Source organism: Rhinopithecus roxellana, chromosome 13, assembly GCF_007565055.1.
Source record: "Rhinopithecus roxellana isolate Shanxi Qingling chromosome 13, ASM756505v1, whole genome shotgun sequence".
Taxonomy (NCBI): Eukaryota; Metazoa; Chordata; class Mammalia; order Primates; family Cercopithecidae; genus Rhinopithecus; species Rhinopithecus roxellana.
The window spans coordinates 103964924-103986723 of record NC_044561.1 but is presented as its reverse complement, the minus strand read 5'-3'; the positions used below and the strand labels follow the sequence as shown (position 1 = coordinate 103986723).

Genomic DNA, 21800 nt, shown 5'->3' with positions numbered 1-21800 from the left:
TAAACACACATGAGGGCCTGGCATATACAAAATATTGAATATATAGCAGTGATCTTTTTTTTTTTTTTTTTTTTTTTTGAGATAGAGTCTCGCTCTGCCACCCCGGCTGGAGTGCAGTGGCCGGATCTCAGCTCACTTCAGCTCACTGCAAGCCCCGCCTCCCGGGTTCACGCCATTCTCCTGCCTCAGCCTCCCGAGTAGCTGGGACTACAGGCGCCCACCACCACACCCGGCTAGTTTTTTGTATTTTTTAGTCGAGACGGGGTTTCACCGTGTTAGCCAGGATAGTCTCGATCTCCTGACCTCATGATCCACCCGTCTCAGCCTCCCAAAGTGCTGGGATTACAGGCTTGAGCCACCGCGCCCGGCCAGCAGTGATCTTTTTACTGACATCAGAAGGGGGTTGGGGACCCAGGCTATTCTGGCTCCTATGGCATAGCTCTTGGAACCTGTTAATTTTCAAGGACAGGGTTTTGCAAGTCAGAGCAACAAGTAAAGAACAGGTTCTTTGGGAGGCCAGGATATGCTAATGGATGAACAACGTAATGGAGGCATAAAAATAATGCCAAAGGCCTGCTAGAGTGCCTGTTTCACTGCATTTTTGGGTCTTTGGCTTATATATGAAGAAAATAAGGTGCCCCCAGAGGGGAAGTGAGTTGCCATTGTTACACAGTAAGTTAATAAATGTCATTGCTGAGATTAGAACTCAGTCTTTTGTCTGCCAAAAAAGCTTACTTTTCCCTTACAATCCACTGCTCCCTTGAGGGGAAAAAAAAGGCCAGGGGATAGGGTCTTAGTGCTTTGGAGCGGGAGAGAAAGCCTTAGAGATCATCTGATCCATCCTCCACACTTGTCAGATGAGAAAAGTGAGGCCCATAGTGCTTAATTGACAGGACCATAGCCAAATAGAGCCACCACAAAGCAGGAGTAAGCTCACGTTTCTTGAACCTGACCATGTGGAACTTTCAAATTGCCTCTTTTCTGTGGGGAACTAGAGCCTCACTGCAAATGCCAATGGTTTACAATAAGAACAACTGTTTAGTTTGGGGAACTTTTTTTTTTTTTTTTTTTTTGAGACGGAGTCTCGCTCTGTCGCCCAGGCTGGGGTGCAGTGGCTGGATCTCAGCTCACTGCAAGCTCCGCCTCCCGGGTTCACGCCATTCTCCTGCCTCAGCCTCCCAAGTACCTGGGACTATAGGCGCCCACCACCTCGCCCGGCTAGTTTTTTGTATTTTTTAGTAGAGACAGGGTTTCACCGTGTTAGCCAGGATGGTCTCGATCTCCTGACCTCGTGATTCACCCACCTCGGCCTCCCAAAGTGCTGGGATTACAGGCGTGAGCCACCACGCCCAGCTGTCTTTCTCAATTCTTAATAAAAATATACTGGAAGAAGAAAAACAAAGCTTTAATGGAGGACCTTGGTAGAAAGCAGGTAAAAATTATATACAGTCTCTAAAATCTAGGGAGGTCCCCTGAGCCAGTAAATTATTTAGAGGCCAGCCTTCTTGCCTATCCCAGCCAGCTTATCACTTGTCTTGGCCTATTCACAACAGGCCTTCAGAAGGCCCAGCCTTCCCTTGGCAGCTGCATGTGGTGAACACCAACGGAAATCCCTGGTATTTTTCTTTGCATGCAACCAACCGTGGAGATGTAGGTCAGGCATTGCTGGCCTGGCAGTTACAACAGCTCTAGCTTCACCCCTGCACCTGTAGCCATGTTCACTAAGCCCCACAAAGATGGAAAATGGATGGTGCCTTCTAAATAGGTTTGTATTCCCAAGGGCTCATATGGGTGGAGCTGGCTGGGACTGGAGTGGGTTTGGGAGGAGACAGACCATCCAGAATGTGGAGATGAGAAGGGTGGCTCTGGCTCTTCCCTCCTTAATGTCTGATGTCTGGCGTGACTATAGCTGGATTGGTGGTGCTTCTGCTCAGCTCAGCTTAGAGTCACTGACGGAGGAGACTGGGGAGGTCCCATCCTTCCCCTGGGCTCAGCTGGGTCCCCAGACCTACACCTGAACCCCACGCCTGTCTGATGTTTATGGGATTGAAGCTGTCACCCTTTGGGACCTATCCTGTTTTCATTTCTGCTCTCAGCTGTCTGGTCTCTGTGGACCTCACTTACAGATTTGTACGTGCCTGTCGCCCACAATGCAGCCCCATGAGGCTCTCCCAGCCTGGCACACTCATGCCTCTTTGGCCTTTGTTCTCTTCAGCAAAACTGCTAGCTCTGTGCCTTGCTAGGGAGGGCTTTCCTGGCCTCTCAGATAGGTTCTATTGGTCCAACCTAGCTCTACCTTTCCTGAGATTCAGTCTCTTTGTCCACACCCTGGGGGACAAGGCTGTGGTTCCAAGGCATGTTGGGGGGTACCTGTGGGCCATTCTGGACTGGCTTCCAGTCAGCTGGCTGACTCTGCCCTGGGTCTCAAATATCTCCTCTGTAAAAGTGTTAGACCAAGATCGTCAAGGTAACTTAGAGGTGATATACAGATGGACATTGTCTGTTTTAATAGTCAGTGTATTTATTGTTGATTTCCATCTGGGGCAAATGATACTGTTTATAGTAAGAATAATAAGTTGCCTTTTCATTGCATTTATTTATTTAGCAAATATTTACTGAGTGTCTACTATCTGCCAACCACTATTCTAGCTACTGGGGATACCTGCCTTCATGAAGTTCACATTCTTTTTTTTTTTTTTTTTTTTTTTTTTTTTTTTTTTTTTTTTTTTGAGATGGAGTTTCATTTCACTCTTATTGCCCAGGCTGGAGTGCAGTGGTGCAGCCTCGGCTCACTGCAACCTCTGACTCACAGGTTCAAGTGATTCTTTTGCCTCAGCCTCCTGAGTAGCTGGGATTACAGGTGCCCGCCACCACACCCAGCTAATTTTTGTATTTTTAGTAAAGACGGGGTTTCACTATGTTGGCCAGGCTAGTCTTGTACTCCTGACCTCAGGTGATCCACCCACCTCGATCTCCCAAAGTGCTGGGATTACAGGCGTGAGCGACCGCGCCCAGCCGTCATGAAGTTTACATTCTAAGAGGACAGAGAGTGATTGGGGGGCCTGTAGTAGGCAGCTTTTGGTATGTGTTTGCCTTTTTAATAAAGGATAATTAAGGAAGGCCTCTGAGGAGGAGGCATATGAGCAGAGATCTGCATGATCTGAGGGAGGAAACCATGTAACAGTCTATGGAAAAAAAACATTCCAAACGTAAAGAACAAGTGCAGAGGCCAAAGGGTGGGAATGGTGTGCCTGGCATGTTTGAGGAGGAACACAGGAGATGAGTGTGGCTAGAACAGAGTAAGCAGAGGAGAAGTGGTTGGAAAGGAAGGTTTGTGTGAGCAGTGGTGAGACACTTTGGTTCTCCTCTAGGTGAGATGGGAAGGCAGTGGAGGGTTTTGAGCAGACAGGAAACTGACTTTGCTGACCCCTCTGGCTGCCATGTAGTGAGGGAACCATGGGGTCGATCAGAAGCTGGGAGACCAGTAAGGAGGCTGTTAGGACAATACAGGCAAGAAATGATACTGGCTTGGACCAAATGATAGCAGTGGAGATGGTGGGAAGTGGTGGAACTCTAGATAAATTTAGAATACAGATCCATCAAGATATATTGACAGATGAGTGCTAGAGGGCATTTAAGGATGAGAAAGATGCAGAACGAACAGGTTTGGGAAGAAATTAAGGATTTTCAGTACATTTATTTAAATTTATAAAAAGTAACTAAATTGATAGAATAATGTTAAGTAGGCCAGGCACAGTGGCTTACAGCTGTAATCCCAGCACTTTGGGAGGCCAAAGCGAGAGGATAGCTTGAGCTCAGTAGTTCAGGGACCAGACTGAGCAACATAGTGAGACCTTATCGCTACAAAAAGAAAAATAAAAATAAATTAGCCAGGCATGGTGATGCACACCTGTAGTCCCACCTAGTCGGGAGACTGAGGTGGGAGGATTGCTTGAGCCTGGGAGGTTGAGGCCTTAGTGAGCCTTGATCACACCACTGCACTCCACCCTGGGCAACAGAGTGAGACCCTGTCTTGACAAGAAAAGAAAAATGTTAAGTAAATAATAACAGAATCACAGATAAGGTCAAAACAGTGATGGCTGAAATTGTGGATAGAGTGAACCAAATGTGTCTGTGCTTCCTTCCAGCTCTAAAATCCTGCTTCAGTGATTCAGACCACATAGTCTCCCATTCACAGAGAACAAGAACTTGAAGCTCAGCCTAGAATAAGCAGATAAAGTGACAGGACAGCAATCCTTTGGGCCAGGCCTACCTCTTGTTAATTTGGAAGGACTTGGGAAGTTCTTGCACATATACTGGCCTTTTGGCATTACCTTATTTATTTATTCATTCATTCATTCAGTCAGTCAGTCACTGAGCACCTTCTGCCTAGTAGGCCCTGGACAACGACAGCTCTGATGCCTCTTCCCTCCTAATATAAAGCAAGCTACCCCGACCCCCACTCCCACTGGAGCCTGTCTACTCTGTGGCCTGGCATATGCCTGGCAGTGATGTGTGTGCTGAAAGTGGGATAGCCACAGCCTAGGCAGAGCCCTGCCCTCCCTTCACTGCACTGTCTCTGTCCATCCTCTGCCTTTCTCATCTTATTGCCATCCACACTTTGAGGCCTGGTGAGCAAGTGATTTTGCTTCCATGAGAGCACAGAAATAGTTGCTTTATCTCTTTCTTCATATAGGTCCTCATAGTTATCAAGCTGGAAAGAAATCGCCAAGGACCTCTTCTCCTGTCTTTTATAGATGGGAAACAGAGGGCCAAAGGGGCAGGCAACTCCCACAGTCCACATCTAATTCATCAGCAAATCCTTTCAGTTCTACTTTTATTGATTGATTGATTGATTGAGAACAGGGTCTTGCTGTGTCACCCAGGCTGAAGTGCAGTGGCGCAGTCATGGCTCACTGCAGCCTCAGCCTCTGGGGCTCCAGCAGTCCTCCCATCTCAGCCTCCAGAATAGCTGGAACATGCCATCACGCCCAGCTACTCTTGTGTTATTTTTTTGTAAAAATAGGATTTTCCCATGTTGCCCAGACTGGTCTGAAACATTTGGACTCAAGCAGTTCTCTCACCTCGGCCTCCCAAAGTGCTGCGATTGTAGACATGAACCACTGCACCTGGCCCAGCTTTACTTTAAAAAATAAATTCTGAAACTGACTGCTTCTCACCAACTTCTCTGGCACCAGTGTGGCTAAGCCACTGTCATATTTTCCTGATTATCTCACCAGACTCCTGGAGATCTCCACCCAGCAGCCAGAGGGACACTATTGAACACCAAGGTCAGGTCATGTCCTTCCCCTGCTCAAAACCCTGCAGTGCTTTCCCAGGATAAGCCCAAGTCTTCAAATGGCCTACCAGGCCCTACACAATAGGGCCCTTGGCTACCTCCAGATCTCATCACTACCGGTCTCCTCACTTCACTGGACTTCAGCCACACTGGCATTTTTCCTGTTCCTGGAACACCTCAAGCATGTTCCTGCCTCTGGGCCTTTTTTTTTTTTTTTTTTTTTTTTTTTTTGCCTTGTTCCCGCCTCTGGGCCTTTGCACTTGTTCCCACGGCCTTTTCTCAGATCTTTGCAATGCCTGCTCCCTCACTTCACTCAGGTCTCTGATCAAATTCACTTCCTCAAGAAGTTTTCCCTGACCATGGATTCTAATCTTACTTTCTTCTGTGTTTCGCTGTACCCCCTTTCTCACATTTATTCTTTCTTTTTTTTAATATCTTTTTTTTTTTTTTTTTTTTCTTTGAGATGGAGTCTCACTCTGTCGCCCAGGCTGGAGTGCAGTGGCCGGATCTCAGCTCACTGCAAGCTCTGCCTCCCGGGTTTACGCCGTTCTCCTGCCGCAGCCTCCCGAGTAGATGGGACTACAGGCGCCCGCCACCTCGCCTGGCTAGTTTTTTGTATTTTTTAGTAGAGACGGGGTTTCACAGTGTTAGCCAGGATGGTCTCGATCTCCTGACCTCGTGATCCGCCCATCTCGGCCTCCCAAAGTGCTGGGATTACAGGCTTGAGCCACTGCGCCCGGCCTTATTCTTTCTTAACGCATCACCATCTGACATGTTTATTGCCTGTCTCTTCCCGTTTGATTGTAAACTCATACAGGTACGAATTTTCATTCTATTTAGTCACTGCTTTATCCCCAGCGCTTAGCACAGTGCCTGAATCTTAGTGGGCACTTAATGAAGATTTGGTGAATGAATGAGTGTCCAGAGCTAGGTAGCCTTCCTACAACTCCATAGGTCAGCCTGGCTTACAAATAGACCATGTCCCGTCTTAGAAAACTCATCTAATAGCTTCACCAAAGCTACGTGGCATCACTTTTGTTTCCAAGATAAAGATCAGACAGAGGGAGGAACTCTCTGCAAATACTGTCCTTGCAGAGCTGGCTTGGGGGAAAGTGAGTTCGTCACTGAGTAGCCTCAGCACACTCTTCCCTGTCTCACCCCTCGAGGCACCCAGGGAACCTGGGGGAATGCTACTTACATGTGCTTAAAGTCATCTCTGACTCCCAAGGCCTAGGAATAGCAGATTCTCAGTAAATATTGGGTAGGTGAAAGGGTGAAGGAAAGAAGTCTTAGTAAAATCTTTTCATGTATCATGTTGCACTGGTAAATTTAGCATGCTGTGAAGTTGAATGCCCTCACTAGTAACCAGGGACCTCAGGCAAAGTCTCATCACCTCTCTGAATTTTAGTTTCCTCATTGGTAAAATGGGAACAGCACCTACTTGCAAGATTTTGAGAATTCAAACAGTAAATATTAGTTCAGCAAATACTAGCTGTTACTTTTTGTTTATTTATAGCTACAAATAAGAGAGACACTATGAGAAGCATAAATGGAGCCACTCATTTTTCAGCAATAAAAAAAAAGGCCTGGTGCAGTGGCTCATGCCTATAATCCCAGCACTTTGGGAGGCTGAGGCAGCTGGATCACTTGAGGCCGGGAGTACAAGACCATCCTGGCCAACATAGCAAAACCCTGTCTCCACTGAAATACAAAAATTAGCCTACAGAAGTACAAAAATTTGTGTGGTGGCACATGCCTATAATCCTAGCTACTCGGGAGGCTGAGACATGAGAATCGCCTGAACCCAGGAGGCAGAGGTTGCAGTGAGCACAGATCACACCACTGACTCCAGCCTGGGCGACAGAGACAGAGTGAGACTTCGTCTTAAATAATAACGATAATAACAACAGCAGCAACTAACATTTACAGAACGCTTACCATGGACCATTTAACTCTGCTGCTAGGCCTGTGAAGTAGGTACAGCTGTTTTCATTTTGCAGCCGGAACACCAGGCTTGGAGGGGTAAAGTGTCTTGCTCCAGGTCCTGCAGCCAGGTAGTCATAGAACTAGGGTTGGAAGCCACACTGTCTCACTCCAGGGTAAGGAGGCCTGAGGCCAGGCTCTGCTTTGTCCCTGTATGAAGACTTGGAGGCATCCCTTCAGTTCCTCTGGGCCTCAGTTTCTTACCTGCTGAGGGTTGAACCACACAGCTCTGTGACGCTCTGAAATTTCTGAGTGGTCCACAGGCCACATCAGGTGGGACAGTGGGTTGCTTCCGGGCCTCCTGGTGGTGGTGCTCTGGGTATTGACTGTGAACAGCACACCTCTGGGTGCCCCCTCCCTCGACATCAGGCAAAGTACCTTAGCCCTCTTCTCACCATCTCAGGCATCTTACTGTTCTGCACCTTAAAGGGGTAATGAACTGGGGCAGAAATGAATAGGGCAGAAAACTAGAAGGAACCCACTCCCTTGTCTGGTGCAGATCAGTGCTGGATGCTGTGGAGAAGAGTACGAGGCTGACAGTCAGTGGATGTGGGTTTTGTTTCCCAGTTCCATCACATCACAGAACAGAAGGAAATGTAACCCCGTGGGTGCCTTCAGCCCTGAGTGTTTGGTTACATGGGGTGTGAGCATTCATCTGTACAGTGGGAATGTACAAGTAGTCCGAACTACTTGGGAGGCTGAGGCGGAAGGGAAGGGTGTTGCAGGGATTTGCTCCCTTCCCCAAATCCTCCAGAGCTGTTGCCTTCTGCTGTGGAATTCCAAACATTTCCGATCAGATAAAGGTGGCTGAAAATACTCGGGACTTGTCTGGACTAGTTGGAGGCGGTGCTGGGGTGAAGAGGTCGAGGCCACAGGAGCTGGAGCGTGGAAAGATCTAGCCTTGCCCAGGAGTCTGCCCTGGGTCATAGATGTGCCTATTGCTCTCTTCCCCTGGAATCCTGCAGGTTTCAGAGCAATGCCCAGCAGGCTTTGAGGTGGAGAAGAATCAGATTCCTTTGTGGCAACAAGTCCTCCTACTTCAGAATGTTGCTTCTCAGTTTACACACTAATTACTGGATCTTTTGGATACCCCTGAGAGAGAGAACCCCGGCAGTCACTCATTTGTCTGCATGAGTTACTTTCTTTCTCCTTATGCTGCAGCCCTAGACGGAGCCCTTTGAGATGATTCCCACTTCATTTGACAGTTGGGGAAAGTCCCAGACTTTCCCAGAGTCTCAGACAGGGGAAAGGACTCACCTGCAAATCAGCAATGGACCTGGGAAACAAAACCCACATCCACTGACTGTCAGCCCAGTACTCTCTTCCCCGCAGCATCCAGCACTGATCTGCACCAGACAAGGTAGTTGCCATAGCTTTGGATGGAGAGGAGGAAGGAGAAGCTGCTTTGGACCATGGAGCACTTGGGGTCAAAGACCTCAGAAGGAAGTCCTAGTCTTTGGAGATTGCTACCCCATTCCTGCCCATTGCCTCAGCACAGTGTAGAAGATGCCTTTTTTTTTTTTTTTTCCCACTGTTCCAAAGTTTAATTAAAAACACAGTTTACAAATATTTAATATCTTCTGAAAAGCATTTCTAAGTTAAGAATGAAAAAGTATGTACATAACATATAATCAGATACCAGGCAGCCTCAACTTCCACCAGGTCCACACTCAGCAACATCCATCTTTTTAGGTTCTTCAGTATCTTCTGTCAAATCCACAAAGTTGTTTTCCATGAGGGGGGAAGGAATGGAAATCCCCATTGCTTTTCGAACTCCATACGTGCTTACAATATCACCTGGAGTTACTTGCTGTGCAAGTTCTTTAAGATTATTGGTCACTTGTTCAGCAAGATGCATTTCTCTGTATGAGGGACCCAAGAGACAGATCATGTTGGGAGGGGGTCTGGTGCTCAAACGTTCATTCTGGGCTTCCTGGAGTTCCCTGAGCAATCTGGTGGTCTCATCAAGTTTCTTCTGGAATATTTCAGCTTCTTCAGAGTCAAAAACTTCAACTGGAATGCCAAAATTTGTTACAGCTTTCAGCGCTATGAGCCTGTCTTGAGTACTGGAGTCCAAACGCCCTGGTGGCTCTACTTCCGTAATCTCCATTTCTTTTGCTGTGTCAAGTGTCCTAGTATGGCCTTCATCTTCAGGCAATGACATCTCCATCTCTTGTAGGGTCCTGGAATGACCTCCTTTTGTTAAAACATCCAGTAAACTGTCTGCCATGACATAGGGATAATCTTGGCACGTGGCCAAAAACTCATGGATGCTGAAATCGCTTGGAAGATCAGAGTCTTCCCCATAGGTTGAATAGATTAAATCAGAATCATCCTTGCTGATATTCGCAAATGTGGAGTCATAATGCGGTGCATAAGAACTGTAGGGCCCATAATTCAAATACAACACTGGAGTGACTTCGTTCCTTTTATCCTCTTTGAACCCCTGCAAAGTATTCACTCCAGACTGAAGTCTTCCAGTTGTCATTCCCAGTCTCACAGGGCAGTAGCCTGGCTCTCCTACAATGGGATCCACAGGATGGAGAAGTCCCAGTGTTGTTGTTCCATCTGGTTTTCTTCTTTCGAATTCGCACTGACTGTTCACAAGCCGCCTGGTCAGCTTTCCTCCAGATTCCTTCACGATGCGGTCAAGCTGCTCCTGCTCTCTCTCTAACTTACTGCTTTTAAACTTATCTTCAAGCATATCTTTGTCTTTCTTTTTATTTTCTTTGCTGGGACTCTTGAAGGCATGTGCTTCGGCATCTCCAGAGTCCTCTCTCTCTCTCGGCCAGCAGCCTCCGTCCTCCCCACTCTGTGAGGTGTCTGTTCTTTCTGCTTTCGAGTTTTCTGCAAGTCAGCCATGAAGTCTATGCTCTGCTTCAGGCTCTGAATTCTTTCCTGGCTAAGAATTTTCATCCCTGAGTGCAACAGCTTCTTTGCAGCTTTATAATAAATGGTCTCTGGTTTATTGTAAATCATGGCATTAGTACACATTAGTTTGAAGTTATCCTTTAGTTCTTCTATGGACTGATAGTCATTGTTATTGATCTTTTCTTTCATGGTACTAAAAATCCATTGGGTGTTTAATGATCATGGAGTAGCCAGGAGCAATAAAATCAGTTACGGGAAATGAAAAGAAAGCACTTGGATCTTTTCTCTGCAATTGTCTCATCAGTTGATTCAAAGCTTCTTGAAGGGGTGTCTGTTCTACTTGTTTGGCTAAAGAGCTTGTGAGAGGCTTCTCGGGGGCAAGTCTAATCTCACAGGGGCGTGACACTGGAGGTCTTTTTCTGCCTCATTCTCCACCCGGTCTCGATCTCGCTTCTTTTTATCCTCCTTGCAATTGGGTGAATAGGAACAATCCTTAGCAGAGCAATTAGTAATTATCTATCAAAGCTAGTGAAGCCTTTATCCTACTTCTCAACTGCTACTGTCTGTGCATATACCAGAGAAATTTCCTGTCATATGGTCTACATGGAGACTTGGTACAAGATTACTGCAGCATTGGACGGGCGCGGTAGCTCAAGTCTGTAATCCCAGCACTTTGGGAGGCCGAGACGGGTGGATCACGAGGTCAGGAGATCGAGACCATCCTGGCTAACACAGTGAAACCCCGTCTCTACTAAAAAAATACAAAAAACTAGCCGGGCGAGGTGGCGGGCGCCTGTAGTCCCAGCTACTTGGGAGGCTGAGGCAGGAGAATGGCGTAAACCCGGGAGGCCGAGCTTGCAGTGAGCTGAGATCCAGCCACTGCACTCCAGCCTGGGCGACAGAGCAAGACTCTGTCTCAACAAAAAAAAAAAAAAAAAAAAAAAAAGATTACTGCAGCATTGTTTAAAATAGTAAAAAATAGGAATAATCCAATGCCTTAACTCTTCTCCGTTTTCTCCCCTTTTCTTCCCCTGGAACCTGCTTCTCTCCTTTCTTTCTCTTTTTCCGCTTTCTGTCCTTGTGTTTGTCATGATCGTTTTTGTCTTCGAAGAGGCTGGAGTCGTGCCCCGAACTGCCCGTGGAGAGTTCGGTGACTTCCTTCCCTCCTACTTTGAGAACCAGCTTCAAGGGCTTCTCCACATACTCCTCGTAGAGGTGTTTCTCCGACTTGTGCTTCTTGTGCTTCTTGCCCATGTCCGACCGGGCCCCGGTGCCCGCCCCCCGCGCCAGGCCCAGGCCATGCGGCACCGCTTCCGGTCCGGGCCAGGCGAGCGGAGGGCGGGAGCGGGCCCGCGAGACCCCGCGCCGCGAGGCCCCTCTCGAGAAGACGGCGCGCGAGACCGGTCGGAGCCCGAGAGTGGTGGCGGGGGGGCGAGCAGCCGGAGCCAGAAGATGCCTTTTCTAGAACTTTCCCATAAGCTTCCTGTCCCCCTTTCTTATCCTGAGAGAAAGTGTCTGGAGAATACTGGACACCCTGCCTAATCACCTGGTATATTGGGGCCTCTTTCTAGTTTTACCAGGCAGTGAGGAAAGGAATGAAGAAGGTGGGAACTGGCGTTTTTCCTCTTCCCTCCTCTCTGTCCACCACTCAGCCATACTCTTCAGCACCTTCTCTGGACCCAGCACTGGGCAAGGCCTAGAGGACAGAGCCCATGGTCAGATGGGGGAGGAAGTGAGCAGCTAGGCTCCTTGAGAAAGTAACCTGTGGATTAAGACCTCAGAGATGAGTGGGACAGAGCGTGGCAGAAGCACCAGTGTGGGCAAAGGTCCTGAGTCTGAACAGAACATGGCATGTGAGGAATGAAGCAGCCTGGCCCTAGGTGAAGCTGAGAAAACCCTGCAGGCCCTTGTAGGCCATAGAGAAGGCTCTGAGACACAAGCTGAGCCATGGTCTACTAGTAAGAACAATAAACCAGACATTTACTCAAAGTTAACTATGTGCCACACACAGTTCTAAGACCTTTACATGTATTAATTTGAATCCACGTGGTATTCTTTTGAAATAAGGTCATTTTGGGCAAGGCGCAGTGGCTCATGCCTATAATCTCAGCACTTTGGGGCGCCGAGGTGGGTGATCATTTGAGGTCAGGAGTTCGAGACCAGCCTGACCAACATGGTGAAACCCAGTCTGTACTAAAAATACAAAAAGCCAGGCATGGTGGCGCATGCCTGTAGTCCCAACTACTTGGGAGGCTGAGGTGGGAGAATGAATCACTTGAACATGGGAGGCAGAGGTTGCAGTGAGCCAAGATTGTGCCACTATACTCCAGCCTGGTCGACAGAGTAAGACTCTGTCTCAAAAAAAAAGAAAAAGGAAGAAATAAGGACATTTTTAATCCCCATTTTACAGATGAGGTCAAAAGCAAAATATTTTAATCTAGTTTGCAAGATTTATTGGTTCTCTGCCTGCTCTGTGCTCTGGCAGCCCAACTTGGTAGAGAAGTCGAAATTAATTGCCTTCATCCAGATAGCACCTCCATTTCACAAATGAGGAAACTGATACTTGGAGGAGAGCAGTAGAGGAGAGAGAGCAGAACCAAGGGAGACAGAGGGAGACGAGCATCAGCTCCCTGACAGGGAAGAGTTTTCCAATGGGGCTGTCCGAAGATGAAATGCCCCACTCAGGAAGGAGGGAGCTCTCCATAAGTGCATAGGGAGAAAATGCCCTAGAGTTGACTACCAAATCCCATGCGTGTGGACCATCAGGATGAAACAGACCCACTGTGGGACTTCAGCACTCCACCCTTCTGAACCCCGTCTTTGAAATGGGGGTGTTCATGGTGAGCTTGAGTATTACATGGAAGGTTGGATGGGCATGCTGTAAGGTCACTGGAGTCTCCGACTCTGTTCCAAGGATGACTATTGGTCTTTCTCACCCTGGACACTGGGAGAAGAATGGAGGGCTGTGGCCATCTACTTACAAAAGAATAGGGAGTCACCAGGGTTGAAATGAAAGGGTTGAGATGAGGGGAGGCATCAGAATCCCAGGGGATGAACACATATGAGCACATAGCAGCTACCGAGGAACGGTTAAATGTTTGGACTCTGGAGACAGACTGCGTGTGTTCAACTCCCAGCTCTCCCACTTGTGGCCTCTATGACCTTGGGAGGGTGACTTGTCCTCTCTGCCTCTGTTTCCTCATCTGTAAGCTGGAGAGTAATAACAGCATGTACTCACTGGGGTTATTGTAAGGATTAAGCAAATTCTTACAGACGAAGCACTTAGCACCATGCCTGGTACTTAGTAAACATCAGCTGTTTTATCACCGTCACTTCAAGGGAAGGAGGTTGTGAGCCCCCAAATGAGCATCTATGCCCCCAATAAATGCTTTTCTGAATTCTCTCTCTTTGCCCTCAAGCTCATCACCCTGGTTCTGAGCTAGAGAGATGGAGAGCCCACACTCAATGCTGCTGGGCCTGATAGCTTTCTCGATTCCCCAGCGGAGGTGTTATCTCCTCCCAGCACAACCGCTTCCTTTTCTGAGAAATGCAAGTGCATCAGTCAGGCACAGCTTCTTAGAACTAATGGTGGGGGAGGAGGTGGAGGAGGAGAGGCTGGCAGCTGAACTGAACGGGTCAGAGTTGGAGGAAGAGAAACATGAAGTTTGTTGTGAGGAAAGCACCAAATATTCCCTATAGTCCAGATGGCTTGAGCCCTCTATGACACCCCCTGATCTCACCACTACTGCTAGGGAGGTCAAGGCAGGAGAAACTGAGGCTCAGATGCCAAAGGCTTGCTGTGACACCCATAGCTGGGCCGGCTGGACTGAGGTGTTGACCCCAACACAGTCTCGCCACCCCTCTCTTTGCCACTGCCTCCACTGAGCTGCTTCTCCAAGTTGCCTACCTCCAGGCCTGTGTTTCCGTTGGGGAGAGGAGAAAGGCCATGTTCTTCTCACATCTCCGGAGCCAACAGCTCCCCTGGGAAAACCAGAGGAAGTGGATTCCAACCACAAACCTCACTTCTTCCGAGTCTCCGCCTGCAACTCCCTGCCAAGAGAGTGATAAGGCCTCTCCATTTGCCCTGCCCGCTTCCTACCGTCTCCCAGCGATCTAGCAAGGCCATGTTTGTCTATTCAGTACGCATTTATCAGCCTCTCCCTCAGGCAAACTGAGGCCAGGAGCAGAAGGTGACTCTGTAGGTGACTCACAGCCTGCCAATGCAGGGATATGAGGAGGACAGGACAAGGTACAGTCCTGGTGTCCCTGGCACTTTCCCTGGCTGCTAGTAGAGTAGCCCCTTCCTCTTCTCCACCTACCTCTTTCCTGAAATAACCAAGCAGGAAGGAAGCAGTGGGCCTGGGCCCTCCAGAGTCACCCAAGAGGAAGGAAGGGTTCGTCTAGCACAGGCATGCTTGTTCCTCACTGAAGCCAGGACGGAAGGGTTTCACTTTCCCTCCTGGTCTTCGTCACATCCTTTTCCTGTGGCACCAGTTCCCCTCAGCTGGCGGGAGCCAGTGCTTATTCATTCAGCTGATGGCCTCGGGCTACTTTACCCTCATTGACAGACCCAGGGCCATGGCGCTGGCCCAGAATATGGGGTTTGCTGCCAAACATACTGGGGCTTAAAAATGGCTTCCCCCCCTTTTTTTTTTTTTGAGACGGGGTCTCATTCTGTCGTCCTGGCTGGAGTGCAGTGGTGTGATCACAGCTTACTGCAGTTTCAACCTCCCAGCCTCAATTCCCCCACTTCAGTCTCCTGAGTAGCTGGAGCTATAGGTGCATGCCAACGCACTTAGCTAAATTTCTAAGATTTTTCTTATAGAGATGGAGTCTCACCATGTTGCCCAGGCTGGTCTCGAACTCCTGAGCTCAAGCAGTCTGCCCACCTTGACCTCTCAGAGATCTGGGATTACAAGTATGAGCCACCACACCTGGCTGCCACTTACCTACTTTAGCTAGGTCTCAGTATCTCTGAGCCTCGGGTTACCTGGACTTAGAATGAAGGCCTTCTTCAGCCACAGAAGTACATGGACCTGGCCCATGATCGTCCTTTAGAAACTGAGCAGAGTGCTGCATCAACGTTAGGAGTAAAGGCACTGGAACCAGATCGCTGGTGTTGACATCCCAGTTAGGTCATCAGCTCACTACATGGCCTTGAGCAATTCACAAATCATCTGGGCCACATGTCCATCAGCTATATGGGTTAATGGTAGTACCCACTGACAGAGTGTAGAGACAACTAATGAACTAGTCTACAAAAAAACCAAGAAGAGTACCTTACAGGGTATGTGCTCAGGAAGTGTGCGCTGCTGCAGTCACTAAGGAAGTCAGGTTTTCTGTGGGTAGAGATAGCAGGGTCTAAGATGGCAAGATTGGACGTCGGAATGAGTGTGAATGAAGTACTATCTTGGGTAGATTAAAAGAAAAAATTAAAAAAAAAGAGTGTTGTGAGGCCAGAACTCAGACAGATCCCACTCTTGCCACTTCCTAGATAGGGATCTTGGGTAAACTCTGGAGCCTCCATTTTCACATCTGCAAAATGGGGCTATTGATAAATGTTATGAGGATCAAATGAAAGCACTCATTTGTTCTTCTAAAAGTTTCACTTAAAATGGCATCTGTTATGTTCCAAGTATAGCACCAGGTTCTAGAGATACAGGTGACAAAGCCACACACAGTGAAGTGGGGGAGACAGAACAAAAAATAATCTCTCAAGTGAATATGATAATTATACATGTAATTGGGAAATATGGCCTAGTGTGCATAGAGTGCTTCAGCTCAGTGCCCAGCACAGGTAAAACACTGAAATGTTTGGTAATGGTCAGCTGTCATAGTAATAGTTTTTTGTTTGTTTATCTTTTGTTTTTTTGAAACAGAGTCTCTCTCTGTTGCCCAGGCTGGAGTGCAGTGGCCCAAACACAATTCTCTGCAGCCCTGACCTCCCAGGCTCAAGAGATCCTTCTCAGCCTCCCCAGTAGCTGGGACCATAGATGCATACCACCAGCTAATTTTTTTTTCTTTTTTTAAATTTTTTTGTAGAGACAGGGTCCTCCTATGTTGCCCAGGCTGGTCTCAGACTCCTGGACTCAAGCAATCGTCTTGCCTCAGCTCCTAAAGTATTTTATTACTGTTAACAAGTAAGGGCTGGGTGCGGTGGCTCATGCCTTTAATCCTAGCACTTTGGGAGGCCAAGGCAGGTGGATCACCTGAGGTCAGGAGTTCCAGACCAGCCTGGCCAACATGGTGGAACCCCACATCTACTAAAAATAAAAAAACTTAGCCAGGTGTGGTGGCAGGCACCTGTAATCCCAGGTAACTTGGGAGACTGAGGCAGAAGAATTACTTGAACCTGGGAGGCAAAGGTTGCAGTGAGCCGAGATCATGCCACTGCACTCCAGCCTGGCCAACAGAACGAGAGACTGTCTTAAAAAAAACAACAACAACAACAAAAAATAAGGACACCATGGGCCAGAGAGGTGAAGTAACCTGCTCAAAGTCACACTACTTGGAAGAAGTGGGAAGGGCAGGCACAGTTGCTCATGCCTATAATCCCAGTACTTTGGAAGACCAAGGTAGGAGGATTAGGCCAGGAGTTTGAAACCACCCTGGGCAATGTAGTGAGACTCCATCTCTCTAAAAATTTACAAGAGAAAAAAAAGAAGGAAATGTGGGCAGTGAAACCAGGATGGGAACTGAAAGATCAAAGTAGAGACTATACTTCAGCCTCTGGCTGGTCCCCTGGCACTTGGGCCCCTTTCCTCAGGGCATCATGCCAACCTTTTCACCTGACTTCTGCAGGGTCACAGGCACCTACAAGGTGACCTGCATCATTCAGTTGGCTGACTCTGGGCAGAGATCTAGCTGAAGTCAGTCTGTGCCTGTCTGAGTAGGTCCTGGGCCAGACTTGGTCCCTATCTGCACTGAACCCCCAGACCGTTGGGGGAAACCAGGCACACAGACGCCATCAACCCAGGAACATCCCTCCCCTCCCTCCCACCTCAGGGCCTTTGCACTTATTACCTCTGCTAAAACATGCTTTTTTTTTTTTTTTTTTTTTTTTTTTTTTTTTTTTTTTTTTTTTGAGACGGAGTTTTGCTCTTGTTGCCCAGACTGGAGTACAATAGTGTGATCTCGACTCACTGCAACCTCCATCTCCTGGGTTCAAGCAATCCTCCTGACTCAGCTTCCCAAGTAGCTGGGATTACAGGTGCCCGCCACCATACCCAGCTAATTTTGTATTTTTAGTAGAGACAGGGTTTCGCCATGTTGGTCAGGCTGGTCTTGAACTCCTGACCTCCGCCTTGGCCTCCCAAAGTGCTGGGATTACAGGTATGAGCCACTGTGCCCAGCTCCCCTGGATATTCTCTATCACCTCCCCAGGACTTAAAACCCTATCATCTCGAAAATTATCTTTTTTTTTCTTGTTATCCTCTCTGCTTCCCAGTAAGACAAGGTTTCTCAACTTTTTTTTTTTTTAATCACCCACCCCTGCAAGGAGTCTTTTTCAGACTTTTTTGTCTTAATTGCTCTCCCATGAAATTTGAATACTATACTATATGTACTATATATCTCTTTATGTGCTGTGGCCCTGTGGAGAGCCACAAATCACTGTAATGTCTAAGAATGCTTCACTTCATGCCATTGGAGGTGATCTTACTACCATTGAGAATGGGCTAGAACATAAGTTCCATGGAAGCCTTGCTCACGGCTGAGTCTCCAGTGCCAGCCTCAATGCATACCCCTGGTATAAACAGAAGTTCAGGGACCCTGGGAGCAGAAAGGAGACATTCATCCCAGAGGCTGGGGAGGGATGAGCAGGGAAGAAGGGACTCCAAAATGGAGTCCTATAGGCCTAGTAGGAGTTGGTTAACTGAGGAAGATATGGAATGACCAGTTAAAGGACAGTGTTGGCAAAGGCACCAAGGCCTGAAGCACTTAGGAGTATGTAGTGTAGGGCCACTCCAAGTGGGTGGCCAGGACTGTTGAAGCCTCTGAAGTATTGGAAGAAGGACCTTGAAAGTGGTACTAGCCTGGGCATCTCCTAGGGGCCAAGTCAGGAGACCCAGTTTTCTAGTGTAGGCTCTACTACAAACCAGCAGTGGAAACGTAGAATGGGCAGGTGGGTTGGCCTTGCTGACTTCGTGGGTCTACCTGGCTAGGAGTCCATGACTCTCCTGTGGAGGTCATTTGCCATTGTCTGTCCCCAGTGGCCCTATAAACCCCCACAGGGAAGTCAGCTGCAAAGAGAAACTTTCCCCACTTTCCTCTAACTGAAGCAGAGGATGCAGATAGGCCCTTGGGCCTGGGTCTCCTAGAAGCCTTTGTGACATCAGAGACCTCCCTGCAACCCACTCTTAAACCTCATCCACTGCCTACTATGCCAGCCTGGCTAAAACCAGTGGGAGCCACCCAAGGAGTAGTCGGGGCTTATCTCTGCTTTTCCAGACCAGGGCTGCTCTACAATCCTGTTTATTTATCCAGAGCAGCCGCCCGCTGAGAAAATGGCTCTGTTTATTTCCAAGTGTGTCGTGTGAACCATGGGCTAAATATACCCACGCCACCGCCTCTCCAGCACCCGCCCTGGAACAGCACGCCCCATTTTGCTCTTTCTCCCTCTGCAAAAGCAATCCTTAGAATCCACACCCCTTGGAAATCCTACTCCCTTTCCCCAGGAAAAGAAACTGAAGTGGAGATGAAGGTTGTCATGACCAGGAACGCATGAGTGGAAGCTGGGGCAGGTGAAATGAGAATGTTTCTGTGGCATTGAAATGAGAATGTTCCCTCCACCCAGGAATGACTGTTCCTGGACAGTGAATGCTTTGTGCCCTTGTGGGGACAGCGCCTGTTTACTCCAACCCAGCCCCAGAGCTGAAAATTTCCTGTGCCTGCCAGCCCTCTACTTCAGGAAAGTTCCCATCAAGGGAGCCAGGCCTCTCCCATTTTGGCTGCAACCCCAGTGTCCCTTCTTGAGAGACATTTGGCCTCTTGGGATAACCAGGGCCTTCTCCCATGCTCTTCATAGTCTGGAAATCTCCCTCATCACAGATAATCCTGTTTTGACTCCACCTGGGCATACGTGGGAGCAACAAAATCAAACCTCCTGTAAGAGTATTTTTCTCTGCCAAGACCCACAGAGACCGGCTAGGATGGAGTGGGAGACAGGGAAGCATAGCCACGGCCCTACTGCCCTCCTCTCCCCAGATCCTCTACCTCAACCCTGTTCCCACATTCCTTCTCCTGGAAATCCTTTCAGCACTACTGACAGGACACGTCCCTCCAGCCTCCGACTTCAGGGAAGTATCCTGCCATAGGCTAGGATAGGCAGTCTTGCAGTTCAATCCCGACTCTGCTGTCTGCTGAGTGTTCCCTGCTTTAAACCTCAGGCATCTTATTTGTGAAATGTGGCTCAAATCTACATCGCAGGATTCTGATGAAGGTGAAGTGGGATACCAATGCCTGACATGTAGTAAACGTGCAATACATTTGTTAACTCATGTATTTACTGAGCACCAGTTATGTGCAGACACTGTTCTGAGCACTGGGTGTATAGGAACAAGACAGGACCTCTGCCCTTATCAAGATATATCTAGTATAGGCCGAGGGTAGTGGCTCACGCCTATAATCCCAGCACTTTGGGGCTGAGGCAGGCAGATCACTTGAGGTCAGGAGTTTGAGACCAGCCTGGTTAACACGGTAAAATCCCGTCTCTACTAAAAATACAAAAATTAGCTAGGCGTGGTGGTGGGCGCTACTCAGGAGGCTGAGGCAGGAGAATGGCTTGAACCCGGGAGGTGGAGGCTGCAGTGAGCCAAGATTGCACCACTGTACTCCAGCCTGGGTGACAGAGCAAGTCTTTGTCTTAAAAAAAAAAAAAAGACACATCTAGTATGGAAGACACATCACAACAAAAACAAAGTACAGAATCTAGTCATGAAAAGTGCTGGGAGTGGGTGCAGCTTAAGGGAGGAAAATAGTGGTGAGGTGGTGAGGCCAGGCATGGTGGCTCACACCTGTAATCCCAGCACTTGGGAGGCTGGGGCAGAAGGATCCCTTGAGCCTAGGAGTTTGAGACCAGCCTAGGCAACAAAGGGAGACCCTGTCTCTACAGAAAATTTAGAAATTTAGCCAGGCATTGTGGTGTATGCCTGTAGTGGCAGCTATTCAGGAGGCTGAGGCAGGAGGATCGCTTGAGCCCAGGAGGTCAAGACTGCAGTGAGCTATGATTGCGCCGCTACAGTCTGGGTAACAGAGTGAGACCCTGTCACAAAAATTTAAAAATAAAAAAATGAAGCGCCGAGAAGAAAAGCTGGCACGGTGGTCATTCTGTGTAGTGTAGTTCCTGTGATCAGGAGGCTGAGGCAGGAAGATTGCTTGAGTCCAGGAGTTCAAAGTCAGTCTGGGTACATCTTTTAAAAAAAGAAAAAAAAATGGTGGCCATGTGTGGTGGCTCATGCCTGTAATCCCAGCACTTTGGGAGGCCGAGGTGAGCGGATCACCTGAGGTCGGGAGTTTGAAACCAGCCTGACCAACGTGGAGAAACCCTGTCTCTACTAAAAATAAAAAATTAGCCGGGCGTGGTGGCATGCGCCTGTAATCCCAGCTACTCTGGAAGCTGAGGCAAGAGAATTGCTTGAACCTGGGAGGCAGAGGTCACGGTAAGCCAAGACTGCGCCACTGTACTCCAGCCTGGGCAACAAGAGCGAAACTCCATCTCAAAAAAAAAAAAGCGGGGGGGGAGGCCAGATATGATTGGTGGCTCACACCTGTAATCCCAGCACTTTGGGAGGCCGAGGCGGGCGGATCACTTGAGGTCAGGAGTTCAAGACCAGCCTGGCCAATATGGCTAAACCCTGTCTCTACTAAAAATACAAAAATTAGCTGGGCATGGTAGCACATGCCTGTAATACCAGCTACTCAGGAGAATCGCTTGTACCCGGGAAGTGGAGGTTGCTCTGAGCCCAGATTGTGCCATCGCACTCCAACCTGGGGGACAGAGAAAAACTGTGTCTAAAAAAAGAAAAAAAGAAACAACTAAGAAGAAAAATCAAGGAAGGTAAGGGGAGGACAGGCAGAGAGAGATGGGGGTGGTATACTGTTTTAGACAAGGCAGTCAGGGAAGGCCTCCCCTAGGAGGTGACATTTGAGGGGAGTCATGGTTGTGAAATGATGGAGTGAGGCAGGCGCTGACCTGGGATCAGGTGCTCCACGCAAGTAGGAACAGCAGACTCCTGTGGCAGGAGACATTGGAGGAACAGCAAGGAGGCCAGTGAGACTGGAGTGAAGTGTGCAGGGGACAGGGGTGGGGAGGAGGCCAGAAAGTGTTAGAGCCAGATCCCACTAGACCTTGCTGACCAGGGTAAGGAGTGGGGACTTTGTTTCAGGTGTGATGGAAGCCCTGGGAAGGTTGAGAACTTGGAGTGACTGAATGGAGTGTGCTTGTGCGAGGGCTGAGATTCATGGGTCACTGCTCTCTACTGGCTTAGTGTTGAGGATTCCTTCAGTCAAGTTAGCACCTCAGTGCACATGGCATTTTGCTAGGTACCAGGTATACAAAAATAAATGATGCTGGCCTTCTAAGTGTAGGAGAAAGCTGCTGGAGGGCTTCAAGCATAGGTGTGCTATGATCTGACCTGTGTTTTTAGAA

General features: G+C 48.4%; 2 protein-coding genes across 10 annotated transcripts in view; one reads left to right on the top strand and one right to left on the bottom strand.

Annotated features, from left to right (window-relative positions):
• BCL2L1 (BCL2 like 1) overlaps positions 1–21800 on the top strand; it is a 66616-nt gene that overhangs the window by 41115 nt on the left and 3701 nt on the right. The window lies entirely within an intron of this gene.
• Positions 5951–12322, bottom strand: LOC104653719 (bromodomain-containing protein 7-like). The gene is given in 5 exon segments (XM_010352790.2): positions 5951–10111; positions 10114–10351; positions 10353–10525; positions 10528–10618; positions 11150–12322. Coding segments are annotated over 5 exon segments (1941 nt in total). The 5' UTR covers positions 11408–12322; the 3' UTR covers positions 5951–8930.